General features: G+C 27.3%; 1 protein-coding gene across 2 annotated transcripts in view; it reads left to right on the forward strand.

Annotated features, from left to right (window-relative positions):
* The window catches only part of LOC136989311 (synaptogenesis protein syg-2-like), a 36,721-nt gene extending 14,882 nt beyond the window's left edge, over positions 1-21,839 (forward strand). Inside the window, exons 5-8 of one of the 2 annotated variants that reach the window (XM_067287433.1) lie at positions 13,239-13,452; positions 13,890-14,023; positions 19,135-19,363; positions 19,608-21,839. In XM_067287433.1, coding sequence (XP_067143534.1) covers positions 13,239-13,452; positions 13,890-14,023; positions 19,135-19,363; positions 19,608-19,690 — 660 coding nt within the window. In that variant the 3' untranslated portion in view covers positions 19,691-21,839. The remainder of the gene's footprint in view (positions 1-13,238; positions 13,453-13,889; positions 14,024-19,134; positions 19,364-19,607) is intronic. The other variant, XM_067287434.1, reaches the window with a different exon arrangement.
* Positions 21,840-22,120: the final 281 nt, after the last annotated feature.

Consider the following 22,120-nt stretch of genomic DNA (forward strand, 5'->3'; position numbering starts at 1 on the left):
TTACAAGTGTATAGGCCTATATTAATTATTCGAATATTCATTTGGAAAAAATTATGGAGGAAGTTGTATTTTTATTGATAAATTTCGAAAAGTTTTCAAACGATTTTTAACATAGGATAAAGTTTATTTTTATTTATTTTTTATTAATTTGATGTATCTGAAAATTGATTTTCAAGTAAACATGTAGGAGCGTGAACGTATCGATTTATAACGCCGTAAATTATGTATTGTGTTAACTTACTGTATGAAATAATTCCAAATGTTCATTTTTATCTGCTCCAGTTTTATTGTCGAACGTAATTGTTCCTCAAGATCGTTTTCGAAGCAATATACGAACGAAAATTTGCTTAATTTGGATTCTGTGTACCGTGTGAACACAGCGGTTGCATCACAATTCACGATTTTTACTTGGCGACAACTTCAGGTCGATTGCTGGATATGCATATGACACGACACGCCAAACATTTGAAATTCACAGCATTCATTTTATATCGTTTCCAGGTGCACGTGGCAAGGACTGCAACGAATTGTCTCGTATTTTTTTGAGACAAACATATATTAATTCACATTGCATGGTGTGAAGAATAATAATAATCACCCTTTTTAAACGTTAAGATTAGTTTATTAACATACTTAATTTGTTTTTTTTCCTCTGTTTTTTCTTTTTTATCATTCATTCTGTAAGCATCAGCAGCTGTTCAATATTCATTAAATTTGCTCGAATTATTTAAGATAATTTATGGAAATTATTTAATTGAATTCTTCGATTCCATTGATTAAAAAAGCTAGTGGAATCGAAAAACGCAATTAAAATCATGTCCATATAAATTATGTAAATTAGATCAAATCTTTTGTTGGTTCCAGCGATAATATTCAAGACATGCTTACGTTTTATCCACTCAGACATAAGCTGTCCATTGTTTTTGATAGAGCATAATAAATACAACCCAAATTTCTTTCTAAATATGAAAATATAAATAATTTTTTTTAAAAATGTGCTGAATATTTTACTGGTAGCAAAATAATCTATTCAAAAAAATCAAATAATAACTAAATTATCACCAGTATTATTTATTTGTAATAGTTTGTATGCAAATAGAGGATGAGAAAAGAACTGTAATGGAAAGGAAAGGCTAAGTTTTATGCTTTTAAAATTTATATTTGTAATTTGTATATAATAGGTATTTATTATATTTGTTTACAAATGGAAAGAATTCTTTGCATAATAATTAAAAGTATTCACAAAATAATTTTCATAAAGAAATTGTGAAACCTGTAAGATTTTTTTAACTCTAATATATATTTGAAAATCAAACAGTTCAATGTTATAGATGATTTTAAAATATTTTCGCTTATTTAAAATAAATATAAAATCCTGAAAGATTCTCCATATAATATTTATAGGAAAGATCCACTGTAAGAGCATTCATTAGCACTTTAACTAGGAAGACGCTATATAGAAGTTTGACTGTGGCAGAAATTTTTTCTGCCACAGTCAAACTTATTGTGTAATTTGTACAGTAGCAATTGTCAGATCTGGAAAATCCTAGGCCTCTCGAATACTCTTTTAATAGCCATAATGGAATTTAATATACAATTATTTCTGTTCGTAGCTTCTTAAACAAATCCTTAATTTGTTTATTATTTCACTTTGAAAGATAAATGTTTTCTCGAACTTACACTGAAGTTATTCGAATAATACAAATGTTTGAGGATAAAGCATCAGAAGAATTTCAATATGCAAACGGCTTTATAAAGATTCTATATGTCCTGCCACTATAGCTTGTTTTCAAACTGACAGATCTCATCTCAACCTGTGTACTGGATGAATAAATGTATGTTCTCCGGATGTGTGGCCTAATAGCTGCAGACAGGAGTTATTTATATTGAAGAGCTTTGCTGAGAAAATGATAAAAACTAAACGTTTATAGAAAGCGCGGAGGATGTTTTCTGTATTTGCAAACCTAAATAATCAATTGCGGTTTTCACTCGTTCACGAACAAAGAATCTGCATTATGTTAGGCCTACCATTGTAAAGACTTCAAGATTCTCATTACTTAAAGGCCATGATATATTTTTAAGTGCCGTTAACAGTTTATCCTGATATTTAAGGCACGCTAAAGAGAACCGCAGAATAATTGGGGAATAGAAAACTTTTGTATCACAATCTCAGCGAAAATGGCCGGTGGTAAGGATCCTACGAGTGAATCTTTTCTTTGAATGTGGTTGTTGTTACGCGAAGGTTATTGAGTTTTTACACAATGTGTAAAGAATAGTTGGCGGAGTTGTCTGAAAACATTGTAGCTACTGAATTTAATTTTTTTTTCTCAAATGGATATACTGTAGTGCTTTATATCCTTTCATTCTGCCTTACGAGAATGTAATGTTAAGTAAAACGTTCTTTAGTGTAGTACAATAATAAATACTGTAGGAACAAGGCAGATTTCAAGTTATTATACTTCTTCAGTTAATTGTTGCATTTTTACTTAACTAAAGTAATAAAGACCAAAATATCCTTATTCTTTTGTGTTTGTATTATATTTTTCTTATAGTTTTATAACACTGTTCAAATTTATAAAATAGATTTATCAAGTGCCATACGTTCTAAACACAGAGAAAAACTGCTTTTTCATTTGTTTTCTGAAGGGCTCTTCTATAAAATTATTTTGAAGTGTAATTAAAAGACTAAAAAGTTTAACTGTTAAGTTAAATTTTAGCTAGTAAATTAATTATTTAACTAATAACATTTTATTTATTTCTACACTTAAATTGAATTAGAATCCTATTGATCTAGAAGCAATACATTCCATGTTTGTAATGTTGATGCTTTACAGCTGGAATATATATCTTTACAGCAAGATTTTAAATTCTACTCGACTGGCCATTCAAATAAAATATCGTATGTGTCTCTTCTGATAATATATTTGAGTCATTCGAGAAGAATTTAAACGTTGGCAAGGATGTGGATTCCAGCAGTAAAATAGCTCTAAACAACAAATATTTATACAGTATTATGTGAAATAAATTCCGAGAAAATAAAAGTTTACAATTAGTTTTGAAAATATCACCTTTTCAAATGCAATATTGAGTTTATTTTTAAACTCTAAATTTTTTTTTTTTTTTTTTAATAGCAAATTAGAACTTTAATAAAGATTCTCAAGTCTTTACAGAGAAGACAGCTTTAGAAATTCTCTTTTCAAAGAAAGATGCTTCAACTATAACTATGGTGATTAGTGTCAACTCGTGAATTCTCTTGATCTTAATCGCTTCCAAGTGTTTATTTTCCGAACTTATTTATAATTAATTACCTTTCGAGTTCTTTAAACTTCTCATAAAAAATTCTGTGATATAGGAGAGTGCACGTGTTTACATCAGTTTGACGTCATTTCTTATAATGAGAAATTCTAAACAATGAAATCAAATTTATGTAAATAATCTGCTCTATCTCAATCAATTATAGTCTTATTTCTTTTTATATTTTATTAGTCTGTTCGCGCCTTCTCTACCCACAAAACAAATATTTAAATATTGAAATTTTTAGGGTATGACGAACAGTTTTTTTCTTTGAATTTTGTGAGAATAGCGCTTCGATCCAGGCAGGTGTTATGTCGAGGAATTCATGCGTGAAATTATACGCCACGTCATGGTTGATGTCACGCATGACGTTCCCAAAAGTTAGAGTTTTTACATACACACACATGCAAACTTTCTGCTTCATATATTTGTATGACATATATATATATGCTTACTTGCATGATAAATTACAATCATGATTTATTGCATTGCATCAGTGTTATGTCTATATTTACCAAGACTCCATCGTTGTGCATTCGGAAATGGCACTGTAGTGAATACAGTTTATTGCATAATACCACGTATATTTACTATCCACATAAAATACTTCAGAATTCATTGAAGTAAATGTGAAATAATTCCCCTAGAAATAATTCCGATGATTTATTATTCATTACTGTTAAAAATCTGATGAAATTTATTTAATTAGTTTAAAAAATTCTTGTATTTAACACTCATTCATTTATATTATTTCTTAACATTTACATCACATATTTTAGTTTAAATAATAAATAAAATTAAGAATTATAGATATAAAAGCAAATTTTGTATTGTTATTCAGTGCTTTGTCTTCACTTCGATGCGATGTGACTGATGTGATTCTGAATTGAAATCTCTGTATGCTATTTAGTTTTAATTTAAATAAGTTTGTGATGTTAATAAATACATATTGTAGCTTATTATGTAAATAATATAAAATAGCCTACTAAAAATAGCTCAATTGAAAAGTATACGTGAATACCCGCAACCTATGGTGATTTGATATTTTGAGAAAATTTTAAAATGCAACTGTATTACCGATATATAAATATTCTACAATTTAAAAATGTAATATAGTCATGTTTTCATTGCGCCAAACCATTAATTATGCAGTTTAAGAGAGGTAGGGGATCGCGAAAAGTAGAACATCATTGTACACGATGGAGGGAAAGGGATCCAGGCGTTGTCCAGGTGAACTTTTTTAGTGGTGTTAGGGGCGTACAAATGTGTTCTACAAGCCAACTTACTCGTCTTATGAATAAACTGTCGGCTAGAAAATACTTGCACAACTTTTTAAAGTCATCTCGTGAATGTCGAGGTGTCCATGAGGCGCACATGTAATTAAAGGGGAGGGTTTGCCAAAAGGACATCATTGTACTCGACAAGGAGGGAGTGGGTCAAAAATGGCTCATAAACTGACAAGTAATTAATGGACGGTCCCTTGTTAATATTGAATTTGGTACAAATAGCATATTATTACGTTCTTATGTTTTTCTCTTTTGTAAGGAGCTGGAAAAGATCATATTTAAATGTTCTTTCATATCTGAAATTTTTTGTAAAATTGAAATAAACCTTTAATTCCTACGGGAGGAAAAAGATTGGAAGAGAAAAGTTTGTGAATAAATTTGAATTTTATTATAATGCTTTTTTGTTATCAGTAATTTATATCAGGAGTATACAAGGTGGACAGAAAGTAACTAGACATTGAGAGATTTTACTATAATTTTCATAATACTAAGGATATTAGAGTAATCATAATAAGATTTATGTGCACATATACCGGTACATCAATCAATAGAATTTTGTAATTTCAGCATCCGTGATGCGGGTAGTGACTGAGAGAGGCTGCGCATGCAGTGGTAATAAAGATGGCCAACCGCTTTTCTGTTCATGAGCGAGCGCAGATTGCTTTACGCTCAGATGCGGAAATCAGTGGTTGCTGCGCAGAGATAGTGTCTACGGTGAAGAGACGTCATACTACAATCGACCGGAAACAATCAAGAGTTGTCATTCGAAGTTAAAATGACCACAGGTTTGGTTGCGGACGCACAGAGAAAGTGGTCGTCTTTTCACATCACGATCTGAAGAAAACGTGTTGTAGATAGATGACACTGTTGCCTACATTGAAGTTTAAGCTACGCATCCTTGTTTCCATCTAAAGCATTACATGTCAAATAATTTCCATAACTTTTTCCTTAGAAATGTAAAAACTATAGCAATTTCTAAATACCTAGTTACTTTCCACCCACCCTGTACAATTCTATTAGAAGAAATAATTTTGTTTCAAAGGTTGCTTACTAAGAATTCCCTACCCGCAGGGTTTTGGGGTTTAATTCTCCTGTTTGGGAAGAATTAAAAATTAAATAAAATTAATATAAAACCAGTTTTATTTTGTACCCGTTTGGTTCCTTCTCAGTCTACTGTTTTGCGTTACTCCCTATACCTACTGTATATTGCAAAAATGAATAAACTACCTACGTTAAGTAAACTAACGCTTTTTTAAACTCCACCCTCTTAGAAATCTTTCTACGCCGATATCAGTTCATATAAAATGTAGTTGAAAAAGTTAACGAAATATTATTCGTATCATTCATTTAATTATAATCAAATGAATAATTAATTAATTTAATACTTATTCATTTTATTAATTAAATTTCAAAGAGAAAATAAGTTTTATTTTTAAAATATTTATTTAGCTAATTTATTTGTATTTTTAACTTATATAACTAATTAGTTTGGGTTTAACTTTGTATATCCGCTTTTTTTTTAAATACAGGCATAACGGAGTAATCTATCTTGATCAGTTTCAAGTAGCATACTTATTCAAGATCATCTTAGTATTGTAATTCGCTCTCGAAATCCCTCTCTTCTTAGGATAGCATAATTAAGTGTCTAACTGGAGAGTCCATCAATTGCTTGATGAATTATTTTTTTGTACGTTCATCAATTTCGCTCTCTTCCATTCGTTTTCCTAATTGGTCCTCTTGGTTAAAGATAATCTAATCAAGTGGCCAAGGTTCTCGAAACGAATTAATACGTATAACTTTCTATGTGCAGCCTCTTTATGTGTACTTGCTTTATCAGTTATATGCACTGGGTATCCCTAAATACGCGATACAATCCTTAAAGAAATGATTTTCGTCTGGAAAAATAAGAAAAGATTCCAGAATAACAATCAGTTTCTATAAAAACAATAAGTTTAAACCTTCTTACTGTCATCTCTTGAAAGTTTGATTGGCAGGTTAATAGTCAATAGCAGAAAGCAATATCCGACGGAGAGGAGAAAAAATATAATCGGTAGTATAGTACATAAAATATAAAAAAAGATATCTAACAAGAAATGAGATGGTCAAGTCAGATAACATTTCATACATTTTTTACAATTGTGCTTGAAATCAATGCTATCGTATATAACGTTTCTGTCAGAAGAATCGGACAGACATCGAAGCGAAATCATCAGACCGCTTCCTGAAACCAGTCAAAGTTTTATTACGATTATTATTCTTCTGATAAATTGTATGATATTTTCTTCATCTGATGACTAAATGCCGGACTGTTTTAATTACGGTTTTCTCATTGTAAAACATGTCAGAACATTTATTTTAACATTATCAATAAAAACAACATTGATTGTTACGTGTAGAATCCCCCGTTTTGTTGTTGGTTGTCGATCTGTCAATCGAGCTTTCCAAAAATAACAGCAGGAAACTTTAGACGAATTTTTTAGAAATCGTACTGTGGATTTTTCTGGATAAAAATGTTAAGTTTAATTAAGATCAAAAGTTTGTCGTTAAACACAGTATTTTGATTTGATATCACTAAAATAAGATTATGAAATATTTCAATCTCAAATCGAGAAAATTTTTTTTTCATTGATTAAATATTTCATCAGTCAGCGAAACAATTACACTTAAAAATTGTCGGTTAATTAGAAAAATTTCATTTGACTAATTATCATCAATAAAAGCTACTGCTTTTAACAATTCCTTTTATTTTTAATTTAGGACCTAAAATCAATTTCTGTTTCTGTATTCTTATTTTAAAATATATTTTTATTGAACCAAAATATAATAAAAATATCTTAAATTATTATGAAATATGGTGAATATAATCTAAAATTTGTCATGGAATTGCAGAATATAATTAAAAATTTTATCGTGTAAAGGTTCAAGGATAATTTTATCGTAAAATATTCAAGTTGCGATATTAACTTTGAGCTTTTTTAAAAATCTTTATGGATATAATATTCTTGGACGATAAATTTAAATTTAAAGAAGAAAAAAATTAGTAAATTAATATATATATATGGTTAAATAATTATATTTCAAGTGAGGACAGTACAGTTCATCAGTCATGTATAATTAATTAAATCTATTTTCAGTGTATAATTTTGTTCTTTATATACATAAATTTAATATTTAAATATCAAAAACGTTTTTAACAGTTGTCAAATAAAATGTTTCGTTAGATATTTAAAATATTTTTTAAAGAATTTTGGCACTCGTCGACTTATAAAAAAAATTAATATTTCATTTATAAATTATTTTTTGTGGGTTACTTTAAATAGAAAAAGCAACAATAATAATTTTTTCTCGAAGTGATGCCAGAAATATTCGAATAATTTAATCTCTTGAATATATTTTCTGTATTTAAAAGATAAGCAGAATTTTATCACGACTAACTCGATTATCATTTAAGGAGACCGTCTGCATTTATACATTTATAATGCATAACCGAATAGATTTATATCACAGACAATGATCAGATGCGCTATCTCAAAAGCATTATCTGATAAAGATAATTATCACGTGACGCCTCTGTAATATCTCACATTCGATTAACCTTAATGATGACAATTCAAATTAATCAAAACTGAGAAACTTTGATTTGTAGCTGTCGTTCTGCGTGTCTAATGTAGGCTTTTTCTTTCCCCTATACATACATTACGCATTTGCAATGTATCACACGAGGATAGAAGAGTAACATAAAAGCATTATCTCGTGTTATTGATACGGTTATATGTCAATAACAATTATTAGCATTTTCTTTGTGGCTCAATAGTAGTCCACAAGTCCAGTAAGTGGGTGATAGGCGCACTTCCACATACCACGACATACCCAAGCTTGTAATGTCCATAAATGGAGGATTTTTCTACTGTACAATACGGCAAATTCAATGGAAAACCGGAAAGACGTTTTTTAAAGTATTATAACTTTTAATATATTGTAAAGATTTGTACAGTGAATGGATCATCTTAAACTGTACTTCTATTGCTCCAAAAAAAATCTGGCTATGGCTCTTTCTTGACTTTCTCAGTACTCGGAACAGGAGGTTAATGGGGACCATTAGAAAGTCCGATAATTTAACTACATATTCATTAATAATACAATCTTAAAAAGAGTAATTTTGTTGAACTACAGTAAAAATGTTTATAAAAATACTTTAAAAGGATATTTAATTTTAAAAAACACTACAACACTAGCTGAAAGTGAAAAAATTTGCGCCATCTGTTACGAGAAGTTATTTAAACCTAACTTTTACATTATTAATTATAATAAAAAGGCAAATGTGGCTTAATTTCGAGGACAGATATGGTTTCTAAAAATATTGTAAATGACTATAACGAGTAAAATTTTAAGTCCGACCCCGCTAGAGATATGACACACGATTCCCTCTATCTTCCCATCCTATTGAGTTCCGTAATCCAAAATTTAATGGCATCAATGCCCCTTATACACAAGTTACCGTTCCAAATTTCATTTATTAATCTCCACCCGATTGTGGGATATTAAACGAAATACACTCAAAACATACACACACCATTCAGGGAATTTTTCCTGTGTTTTCCACTTCTTTGAGTTGAGGGAATCTCAAAACAGTGACCTGCAAAAAACCCGGAGGCTCAAATCTGACACGATTACAATATTTTCCCGTGTTGTATACATAACGGACGGGAAAGTAACAGAAGGGATGGTCGATTTGACAGAAGGATTTAAACATCACAATTACATCCAGATTTGCGATTTGTAATCAGTAACAAATTACAGTTTAGGATTTTAAATTAAATCCTTACGTTCGTAGCCTTTGTTTTCAATTTAATTATTTCGCATTCAGTTTAAATTATAGATATTTCGGTTTACTGGATTCATTATAATTTTATGAGTAGTCATTCATATGATTTCAATATTCGTGAGTTCAACTGATTGTTCAGTTGTAAGAAAATTTTACGTGAGTCCACTCATTTACTATTTCAACTAGTTTGTTTCTTTAATTATTATAATGTTTCGTCTCTGTATTATGGAAAATAATAAATTATTTCTCACTAATTACAAATGAAAGATTAACGTTTAATTATTTGTTCGTCTCACAAATGAAATTTAAATTTTATTACGATCGATTGTGAAGTCATCCTGAGCTGTTTAAAGGTATAATTTACTTTACAAGTAAGAAGACAATTATATTTACTCGAGATTTTATAATTTATTGTATATTTATTACGTACTTTTCTATACTTTATCATCTTATATTTTCTAAAAATCGCTTTTGTACAAAGTTTTATTGTTTAAAATATGTCTGGCATTTAAAAAAAAAAGTGTTTTAAGGAGCACTTTTCTATCTTCACCTACAGTTTTATTACATTATTTATAATACTAATATAAGCTGTAGACGACAATTTTAATTTTAAATTAACCAGTCTTTATCGGATCTCAAGGGAGAATAATTAAATAATTCATTGTAAAAATTAAATTTATAATAAAAATTTTACTTAGAGAAAAGCTAATATCTTGCTTGAAAATGCTAATTTAACTTAATAAAAATGGATGGAAATCAGAAATAAAAGTTTCGACCTGTTTCTAACGATTAATTGGGATTTAAAAGTCTCAATTATTTCACTTTGTTTAGTTTAATGAAGTAATTTTCAACCATATAATAATAATATAAAAATATAGAATTATAAAAATTTCTGACATATATTTTAATATAGCTATGTAAGTATAATGTAGCTATATTATAATATAATATGAAGTAGCCTATATATATATATTAATTTTATATTATATTTTCTATATAATATTAGACTATTCAATTAGACTATTGCTCTTGTCAGCTCAATGTTGAGATATTTAGAAGAAATATTTCTTATATTCTATATAAATAAATATATATGCACATATACAGGATGGCCCAGGTGTCAGTTGATTACTTGTAAAGATTGCTATTTTATTGAAATAGCTTACTACTTTAACGAGATTCTTCTTGTTCAATACAGAAATTATAATGTTCTAAGAAACTAAATTACAGCTTTCTTACTTCTAAATCCTTTGATATTTTGTTCGAGCGATTCGCGTGATTAACTAACTTTTGAGCTCATATTTTCTCAGTAATACTATTGATGCTCTATTATATTTACCGACCCCCTTTACACAAAAGTAAGAAAGTAGAATAAATACAATAGAGAATATATTTTATTTGACAATTCTTCATCAAATATTGGCCGATAAGCTTTCATACATTTCCTGCAGATGTTAATACAATTAATGCAATTTTCCACTAAAAAATCTCTTTCCGGCTAAATAGAATGTTCTTGTTTTGTTTAAAAAGGTCATTTTATTTTGTATTTATCGATTCACCGTAAAAGTAAACATATAAATTATTCGTAGATTACCTTCTAAATGTTGAAATGATTGCCGTGAATTAAGTGTGATTTACATAGCGTTAAACGTGTACACAGTATTCGAAAACTTGTACTTAAAACGGACCAAACTTGTACTTTTTTTTTAATCATGAAAATGTAGTTAATGTCATTAAATAATCTAATATCGTTAAAAGCATTTTATCGTACATATATTCAACGATAAAATTGGTTTCTTATTTTTTTATTATCGATAATAATGAATTACATTTATAACAGGGTGGCTCAAAGTCAATTAACAGGGCTATACATGTTTAAGAACGCCGACATGCGATTTTAACCGAGACATACGGTGAAAATCGCATGTCGCATAAAGTGCAATGTTTATAACTTATATTATGTAAAATAAGATCTAGAGCTAACTGTTTAAATTAATTACTTAAATATATAGGCCCTATATATATACTTAATTCAATTTTTACAGAATTACAACTTAAAGTAGTAAATAAAACTAAACTCTCCGCTATATTTTTTTCATATTAAAACGATTTAACTCGATTCTTGTTTTCGTTAGATTTGCCATTGTTTCGCCGCCGAAGGATTAAACGAGATAGATCCCCCTTTTTGGGTTTTTTTTACATTTTGACAAAAGAGAAAAAGAAAGGAAAGAAAAATCAATTTCCCATTCGTTTCTTAAAATTGCTTTCGTCACCTTTTAATGCTTTCCCTCACCGCTCTGCACACTAATTTTTTTTTTAAATTATTGGTGTAAATTTAAATATTTTCTTAAATATTGTATAATTACCCTAATTCGATAGCATTTAATGTTTTTTTATTGATTTACCATTAATTAATTAATTAATTAAGCATTGCATATTGTAGCTAAATCTATATACAGTGAAACCTGTGTAAACCGGACTCGTACGGTGTGGAATATTTTTCCGGTTGGTAGGTTTCCGTTTTGAATAGGTTTTTTTTAAACACGGAAATCGCTGTTTTTAAGAATTTTTCCCGTTTAGGCAGGTTTCACTTTGCAAGTTTGAGTTTGAAAACTTGTAAGCCATGCGACTTCTCCTTTTTTAGAAGGGAAGTATGCGTATAATTATAAAATAATATATTCTTTCCTGGCATTTTATAGTATAAATTTATTTAAAAATTTAGTTACATCTTGCATATTAGCCTAATTATACATGCATTAAACGTAATAGATATTAAATTGTAGCTATTTTTAAATAACTAATTCTTATAAGCATAGAGGAGAATAAAAATATGATCTATATTCAGTTCATTTAATTGGAGATATTCCAATTTATGCAGAAGATCATAGTACTGGAAGAATTATGAAGTTAATAGAGTGTAGTAATGCTGATAGAGTAAAGGGGAATGGATTTGAACGAACACAAGCCAGATATATTAAACACTAGTCAAAAATTCTAACAAGTGTATGTTGAATTTATGGCTATTTTAATAACTAGTGATTGGAGTTATAGTAGTGTTTTCAAATACTCTTCATTTAGTCAACCATGAATGCACCAAGTATTTTATCGCTGATATAACACTTAAATCGAGAAGAATCTGGGGCTGATGTGGGTGTATGATCTTGAGGAGCTTCAGGAATAAAATTTAAACTAAAAAAAAAAAACAAAAACAAATTGTCTTGAACAACAAATCTGGAGCATTATAGAACATTTGTATTGCGGGTGTGTAACGGATGCTAAATTTTTCTTCACTCTGTACATTTTAGATCATCCCCAGACCAAAATCATAGTTACTCCACGGTGAAGAATGGATTATTTTTAAAATTTTTCCTCTCATTTTTTTAACATTATTGAATTGAATTATAACTTGTCCCAATGTATGACTTTCAGGAATATCTTTCAAATTTATTTCTTTCATTTTACTGTAATACACGATTAATGATCGAGATGAAGTATTGATTAACATTGATTTCCCATCGTATTTGATTGATTACTTTATTATATATCGCTGTTTAAATTCAGTTTTTCAAAAAAGTTTAAATTAAATATCGTGTTTTTATTTCTTATCATTAGAAGAATTTCTAATTAAGTAATTAATTAGAAATTCTATAATGTGATTTTTTAAAGTAGATTTTAATTAAAAGACAATCAGTATCCCGAACTAATTTCATTTATTTTTCAACGATATAGGTAATAGTTTAATATTATACATAATTGAAATTTTAATCGTATTAACGTATTAATGATAATATCAAATTATTGCGTATAATAATGAGAAAAATTTTATTCCGTAGTTATCATCAGATTACGAAGAATCCGTTAACGTTACGAAGAACGAAGATGGATTAGAAGTTTCATCTTCAAAATTGAGCTTCATATTATCTGAAAATTTTATGGGTAGAGATGAGATAAGCATAAAATGCGTAGCAACAATATCACTGTATGAATCAGTCAGCAGCGAGGAATTGATCATGAATGATAAGAACAACACATTAAAGTCACCATCCAGTAATTATTTTTCTCCCATTTTCTCATATAACTAAGATATTACAATATTTAATGCAGTATGATGTCATTTATGAGTTTTCTTCTTTTATTGTTGAATTTAGGGGTCCCCAATCTTTTTCTTGCATTGTCCCCGTGTAGAAAATATTCTTTTCGATCCACCCATTTAAAATTTTTATTTTCCAAGATTTTGCGTAATATATAATATATTGCGTATATATTAGAATTATATCAAGTAAACCAGTTAATGAATTTCCCACATAATTGTTGTTATTCTTATTTGAAAATTATCTGGAATCCTTGAAAAAATACAATAAGTATCTAATTTTTCTATTGATATGCAGTTGACCTTTTGAATTTCTTTGTTTTCTTGTGAATCTTTGGTTTAATTAATATATTTCAGTACTGATGTTTTACTTTTATTTTTTCAAATTTTTTAGCAGATGGTACAGAAAAACCGATAATAACAGAGGGTCAGCCGGTTTATCGAAAGGGAGATTTAGTAAATGTAAACTGTACGTCACCCAAATCGTATCCACCACCCGAAATTGAATGGTATATTAATGATGAAAAAGTAAGTTTTGCATCTCTCAAGCACTTAAAAATTAATTATTCATAAGTTAATCTTCGTAATGGTTTTGATTTTTCTTTTAAAAAAGTAAAATAAAATAAAATAAATTTGAATATATTAAATTAATGAATAAAGTTTGATAAAAATGCATTAATATGTTCTTAAAAGTAAGTTTTAATTAAAACTTATTTGACTGTTAATTAATACAAATTTTCAAGTAGTTTTTAAGTGATTTTAGTTTGAAGAGTAATTTAAAATTTTGAATACTTAAAAAATAAATTCTCTCTTCGTTTTTAATTCTTTATATAATAATAAAAAAGAGGAAAATTTAAATTAATAAATGAATAAATAAGTTTAGAAGAGGAAAAATTTAATTGGGAAAGTTTTTAGTTGTTTACTAAGTTACATTGAATGTAATTTTTTATGAATTTGCATAGTTTTTATATTATAAAGTAATTTTCTCATAGTATAAATATTATCCTTTCATACTTACATATATGTTGTATATGCATGTAAACTTTACATTCATATATAATTTACAGTATATATTTTATTATAATTGATGTTATAAAAAATTTATAAAATATACATACAGTGAAACATCGACATAAATAACGTTTTTTTTTTTTTTTTTTTGTGTATAACCAATGAATAATTGTGAATTGGATTATTCTGTAAATATTAAATAGAAAGCTCTTAACTATGTGTGAATTACTGATTGTATGGTTTTGCATTGTAAACGACAATAACACCAGATAATTTGACAAACTCGAACCTGCCTGTTCGTCTCGTTATTACATGTAGCCAGGAATTTCTGAGTGGGCCAACTCGCATGGCTATTGTGTGACAGACTTAACATAGGCGTGTAGGCTACCGTAAAAACGCAATAGCCTACGATCACTAGCAACATATTTTTCAAAGAGTTATCATATGCATACTAGTGATACACATGATAATGCTCAATAAAAAAGAAAAGGCTGAACAAGAACGAGTATTAAATTGTATTCTTCTTTACCTCGTGGTTGTTTTTGTAACCCAGTATTTGATTCTGTATCATCCAGTGTTTGAGACATTCTATTTTTTGTGCTGTTTACTTCTGAATTCGAGTAGGCGACAGTGGGGGCCGGCAAAAAATGAAGGTGGAAGAGCATTGGTGTGGAAAGCGCCGCTCCTTGCCGTCTCATGTGAATACATCCCTGGTTTCCTATTATATTTTCCTGGCTTATTCTGTTATAATTAAGATTATTTTAATTTAGATATTTATTTCTGTTACTTTGCAGCTAAATTATAGATGGATATCATATATTAGCAGACCATTTAATGTAAAGAATATTTGCCACTAGCATCAACATGTATATACACTGCATATGCATATTTCTTCAATTTATTTCCATATTTAAAAAAAAAAGAGTATGTTTGTCTTGATATGAAATCTAAAAAAGACATTTTGTATTGCTATAAAAATAATACTAGTTTATTGACATGACAATATTAAATGGCAAAGAGTAGCATGACCTAAATTCATCTCTTAGCAAAGAAAAATGAAAACTTCTTCCCTTACATAATAATATTTATTTAATTTATTTTGTGTAATATAAATTTATGTTCTTATTCCTCCTCTAAAACTGTAAAGTACAGTTTATGTTACAGTGTAACTTCTAATATTTTCTTTTGAAACAAAACAAAATTATTATTTAGAAATTAAATATAAGCATTTTTAATACTCTCAATTAAGAAAAGTAAAGTAATAGCTTAATAATATCAGAATAATTGTTACAATTATACTTATTATTATTATTATTATTATTAAATTATAAAATTTGATATTATTTAAACTTTTATACAATATTCTTGTAAAAGACGATTTTATCTGTTTTTATTATTTAAATGTTAGTAGAATTATGAATAAATGTGAAATAAAATCATAAAGTTTGGTCTATGCTTAAAATTCTGATTAAGAAGAGACAAAATTGAATGTTATATTTATAAATAATTCTAATTAAAATATATTCTAAACATTTCTTAAAGTATTCCTTTCATTGCTGATTCTTCCCACTTCTTTAAACATTCCAGAATTATTTTAAAATAAATTTTTTATTATTTTTTAATTATTAAGATATTCTTTTTGTTTAGTAAACAGTGGCATTTTTTCTATTTTTAAGTTAAAAGAATATATCTTTAAAAAGATATAATAATAAAATTACTTTATTAAATTGGTAAAGTAAAATATTTAAAAGGAAAGGAATTACTTTTATTTTTTTTAAGAAATAAAAAAGTATGTAATATTACATAAGTGAAAGTTTAATTTAATTTGTGTTATTTTATATGAAATTAAAGATTTGTTTCTTTGTAAACCGGTATATTAAATTAATATTTACTTTTAATCATTTTTTATTTATTTCTATTTATTCTTTAAAGTGTTGTTTTGTTGTTAAGTAAGCTTTTATTCAATATTTCCCTTTATTTAAGGCACTGAAGCAAAGATAAAATGTAGTGTACAAGAAAAATTTTTGAAGTCAATCAAAAAGAATTTATTTTAATTACATTAATTTACACTCAAGTATGTAGGAAACTGCTTTGAAAATTCATAATAAACATCACTGCTTTAATATATATGTAAATTCATTTTAACACACAACTAGAAACGACTTGTAACTAAATTGAGCGACAATTAATTGGAGAAGATTTTTTAAATTATTTTTCGTGATTGAGTTACTTTCGCTTTACACTGAAATAATTTTTTTTTTATAATGTCTACGGGAACTTAACGAGTTTTCTTAAAATTTTAATTTGAAATTGTGTGAAAGAGAAAATTTTCCGTAATGATCCGACAAATTTTAATTTTCTCCCTCTTAAAATTGCAAGAAATCACGGTTTTGACAAAATGACAAGAAAAAAGAATATATATACAGTTAAAACACAACAAGGAAGACAGGGAAAGGTACTAATTATCTTGTCGATATTTCTGAGATATAATTGAATTTTTAGTTTAAAAGTTATTTTAGCTGGGAAAACTTTGAATAAAATTATTTAAATATGAATATATTTATTTAAATAGTTTATAGTTTTTACAGCTAAAAAAAAAATTTAAACTGAAAATTTAACTATTTTCCAATAATATAGACAAGATAATTAGCAACTTTTTCCTGTCTTTCATTTGAATTATATAATTTTTCCTTGCCTTATTTAGCCCATATGAATATATATATATAATACTTATTACTTATTTTACTTATAAATTAGTGATTTTAATTAATGCCGTAATATCAAATAATCAATAACAATAATCATTTATTTGAACTACTAAGATAGTTCCGTATAGAAGAGATATTGTTACGTTGAGAATAGTGAAATGTATCTTTAAATTCATAATATACAGTATATAAAAACTATGTATAGGCCTATACATGTATGTTATTATTATTATTTATTGTTAAGTATTCCACTCCAAAAGGAGTACTACACTGAAAATACAAAGGTAAAAGTATGTTAATATATAATATACATTTAAATGTATATATACTGTATGTACACGTCTTTTAAATGTCACATATTATGAATTTAAATGTATATATTTGACTCTCTTCAAGGTAACAATGCCTTTTCCATATGTAACTACCCTATTAGTTTAAATAAATTATTTATAAAAATTAAATTGAAGAGACAGTCTGTTGAAAAAGGAATCACCTATTTATTCAAAAGTCTTCTATTTAATTTTTAAACTTAATCTCCATCCGACGAAATTCTACAAATTATTTGTAAACTATTGATTCTACTTAATGTTAATAACATGTAAGCAAAATATTTAAATACCGGTAAGTGTAATATACTCAAAATACTAATAAAATTCTTTTTTAATGAATAATATGTAGGCCTATTGAAAAAAATGAAAGGTTCAGTCAATTTTTGAATTTATATCATTTCAAATATTTAATGCTCTAGCCATAAGAACACAAAGCAGAAATTCAAATTGATTTTTACTCGACTTAAAACTTTCATCCTTGTACTTTTTAAAGTAATAACTTCGTTTAAACTTCAAACTGTTCCCCCCCTTGTGTGTCTGCCCGTTTGGACGTGCAAATCGACATTTAAAATGGTTGAACCAAACACTAACAATTGTTATCTTTCAGTGTAATGAATATTGAATTTTTCTTTTGTAAAATCTTGAATATTAAAATCGAATTTGGTTTCATAAAATAGAAGAGGGTTGGAGATAGAAGACGGTCGTTTGTCGTCAGTGATTACCTCTTGATTAATTTTTTGTGAAATCAATAGAGGGCAGCACTGATTTAATTTTGTTTTTAAAATTTAAAATGTATACAGATTCAATTGTAAAAATAAAATAAATTAATTATTTTTATTAAACTAAGCTTGTTTGAAATTCATATTACTTAAATATGTATTCTTAAAATTTATTTTAAAAAAGGTGTTTGATATAAAAAATTTTTTATTCGTTAAATACATTTCTTTATCCATGCGTGTGTCTGTTCGACAAGATTATTTTCGAAAACTAAAGCCAGAATGCTGAAAATTTTGTGACTTGAACTAAGAATTGTGTACAGTGAAACTTTGATTTAACTCCACCGTTAATTAACTTCAAGCAGCAAGAAATAGTAATGAAGTTTAGACACAAATTAAGGTTGAGCGTTTGAAAGTCACGTGATCTGATGATAACACTGTCGTTCACAATGCAAATTTACACACAATTAGTAATTCACAGATACTGAAGGCTTATCTATTTAATATTTATGAAAGAAGATACAGTACATTGGGGCCTTATGAATATGGCGCTCAGTCGAGGTCTAATTCTATCCAATTTATGTTAACTTCCAGTGAACGAAATGCATAAATATGAAATTTAGTGGCATGAAGTGAACAGTTTTGAAATCTTGTATTTGCATTTTATGTCAGTTTGTGTGTTTGTTCTTAAAGATCCTTGGTAATTTTGGATCAGTACCGCAATAAAACTAAATTTACTTGTATAAAATTCGAATTTTCACCTATTCTTGTCTTTGGTGTGAATATTTGTAGCCGTAAATATGTTAACTAAATACTTTTTTAAATTCATACGTATTTTTTAAAATTATTCTTATTTAAAGAATCTCTTCCATTAGGCTTCTCCGGATTACATTGTACTATATCCAGTTGAAAAAACGAACGAATCTCAATCGACTGTGGTCGGTTTAAGGTTTAATATGGAATCGACTCACTTCGATTCAAAACTAAAATGCACTTCTATTATATTCCAAGTTATCGACGTCAGAAGTGATGTAAAAGTTGTGGAGAATAATCGAAAAAATGAACTCCAAATGGAAGAAAACAGAGGAGCTGACAGTGTTAGAGGTAAGTTCTGATCGATTTTGTCACTATACTTTAAACGATAAAATGCTTTTATGTAGTTGATATATAGAGTAAAATAACCTTATTTTATAGTTAAATAATGTAGAACATGTTAAAAAAAAAAAAAAAAAAACATATTTTCTAATCGTAAGAGCAAAGTGTATTCGATTTTATTCAGCTGTTTTTTAAATTTTAATATGTAAAATTTCTTCTCAGTTTAAATTGTTATTTATTGTGTTTATTTTAGCCGAAGATGTTCGTGGTTTGGCCAATCATATCATGCCCAGAATAGAAGTGTTATTATTATTACTGCTGCTACCTTTTCTATGATGGAATCGATTGTCAAACTAGTCAGGTGATAAACTATCAAACTGCACTTGTCAGTCAGTCCACTCCCAAGTTCAGTTGACAAAAGCTTGTCTACTTAAACAACTGAATGCAGTGTTTTATCGTAATTTGATTCGAAAGGTACTTTGTTTCAGGTGCTTAATTTGTCCGTGTTTTATCAACAGGCACTCGCTGAAGTTTTATTATTATTATTATTATTTTTTTTTTTTTTTTTGTTAAATTTACAGTCAAATATTTTTCAAATCTGTTTAAATTTAAACTCTCTTCATCATTATAACAGTCACTACATCTAAAACTGTGACTTGAAATTTTAAATATCATAGAATGGAAGAAAGAAAAAGTTCTGACGTTTAATAGAAATATATATAATCGAGTGAGCAGCTAGTCTACGTAAATTTGACTAAAAAAAAAAAAATTTTTTTTTTAATTTATGAAACTGCCCAGAATATTTGAATATGAAAAAAGTATAAATAAATATATTTGTCGAAACGACGATTGGTAGTTCCAAAAAACTACAAGTGTATTTTGTATTATTCTACAATGTATATTCGTGTGACAAAGGTGCTGCTGGCTTAGGCGTAAATGTAACTTATGATGTCACTTCCAGAAGGTTCTAGGAAGTTTCTCAAACTAACATTTTTCAAAGTGTAGTATAAAAAAAATCAGTAATTAGAAATGGCATTTGTATTTTTTCGCCCTTTTTTTTCCACTCAAAACAATTACGTCTACGTGAAGTCTATATAAGTATACATATATAAGAAAAAATACATATATATTTCCATCTCTGATTAAAACAAAAATTACCCCCCTCGTATAGTCATTTTGATATTAAAAATATTTTTTCCTCTTCGTACAGTAGTCTAAAATATTATTTTTCTATTAAAAAATAAAAATTAATAAAGTTTAAACAATTAACATAATTATTCTCAGCTGTAGATATTTATTCTTAAGCTACAGTATCTCTCCTGGAAACATTTTATCGCCAACTAAGAACAAATTTGCAGTTTCTTTTTTTCATTTTAATTTGTCATTAAAGTGATAGTTTTAACAGTTTAATTAATAAATATTCTGGCATTATTCACAGAATTCCCATAAATTAAAATTAACATCATTCTCTGAACTAATATTAATATCATAGTTTGAATTTAATTAGCTGTATTAAAATCAGATGTTGACAATTTATCATATCGAATTTTAACCATTAAAATAATTGATAGGAATTTATAAAAATAAAGTAATTACGATTCTACTAAACAGGAAACGTCACTAAGTCGAACAGTTGCATTCCATATTTGTTAAATGGTTCAGTTGACATTCCTTTGTATGCACCTTTATTTTTTTAATTAATAAAAACTGTGATAAATATCTCACAGTTAAATTATGTGATGATTATTATACATATATATATATTTAATGTAGTTTAATTATTGTATATAGCAGAAAGAAATATATAAATTGTGCCGTTGTATTCGTACGAATGACATAAAAAAAAAACCAAAGTTCCTTGTATTATTTGATAAATTTTGTTTTGTTTATTTGCACATCTTCAACTTCGTTTTCATTGATAAAGTTCATTGTTAAACTCTGGAATTCTAACAGATCTTACATTATACTATTCATAATATATGACTCAACAATACTAAGCTTTTTTCTTTTTGTTAATTGATGTGACTAAGTTAGTGTTATTATATTTTCTACCTCAGAAATTACTGAAGTTTTGTCACATCAAATCAGTGATTTATAACTGTATGTATATCAGGATATAGAAAAAAAAGAAATGATTTATATTTTTTGAGAAACATTCTGTACTAAGGTGATGAGTGATTGTGGGAAAGATCTGTGATGTATTTAGTGAAAGCTAATAGTAAAGTGTTATTTTCTATGGTATTTTTTACGCTAAATTTTATTACAATGTGGTTGAAAGCATCATTTCTCTGAAATAATATTAAGTACAGAGAACTAATTTTTCATGTAATTGTTCAACTATAATGTGATGTTCTGTATATTTTTCAGAAATTGTCTGACATTCCTAGTAAATATTTGTATCGCTTCTTAAATAATTTATTTTTCAAGCCGTTAAATAAAATAGAAAAAGTGATAAAATGTAATTAAAATTCTCTTTCTGTTTTTATTTTTTTGTCAACCACTCCTTTATTATAACTTTACTCATGTAATTGTAATTGGCAAAATTATATACTCACTCATTAACTACATTAAAAGAAAAAGTAACATGTTAACAAAATTTAAATGTTTATAAATTATGTTAACATTTAATAAAGTTGTGACTAGTTAAACTCAAATTTAGATTCCACATTAATTCTAAAACAAATAATTTTTAGGATACAGTTTTAAGAATTTTGAAAATTTCGTAAGACAAATCAATTATAAATTGTTCCTAATTTTTTAAATAAA

This window comes from Centruroides vittatus, unplaced genomic scaffold (assembly GCF_030686945.1).
Source record: "Centruroides vittatus isolate TY-2023 unplaced genomic scaffold, ASM3068694v2 scaffold_464, whole genome shotgun sequence".
NCBI lineage: Eukaryota > Metazoa > Arthropoda > Arachnida > Scorpiones > Buthidae > Centruroides > Centruroides vittatus.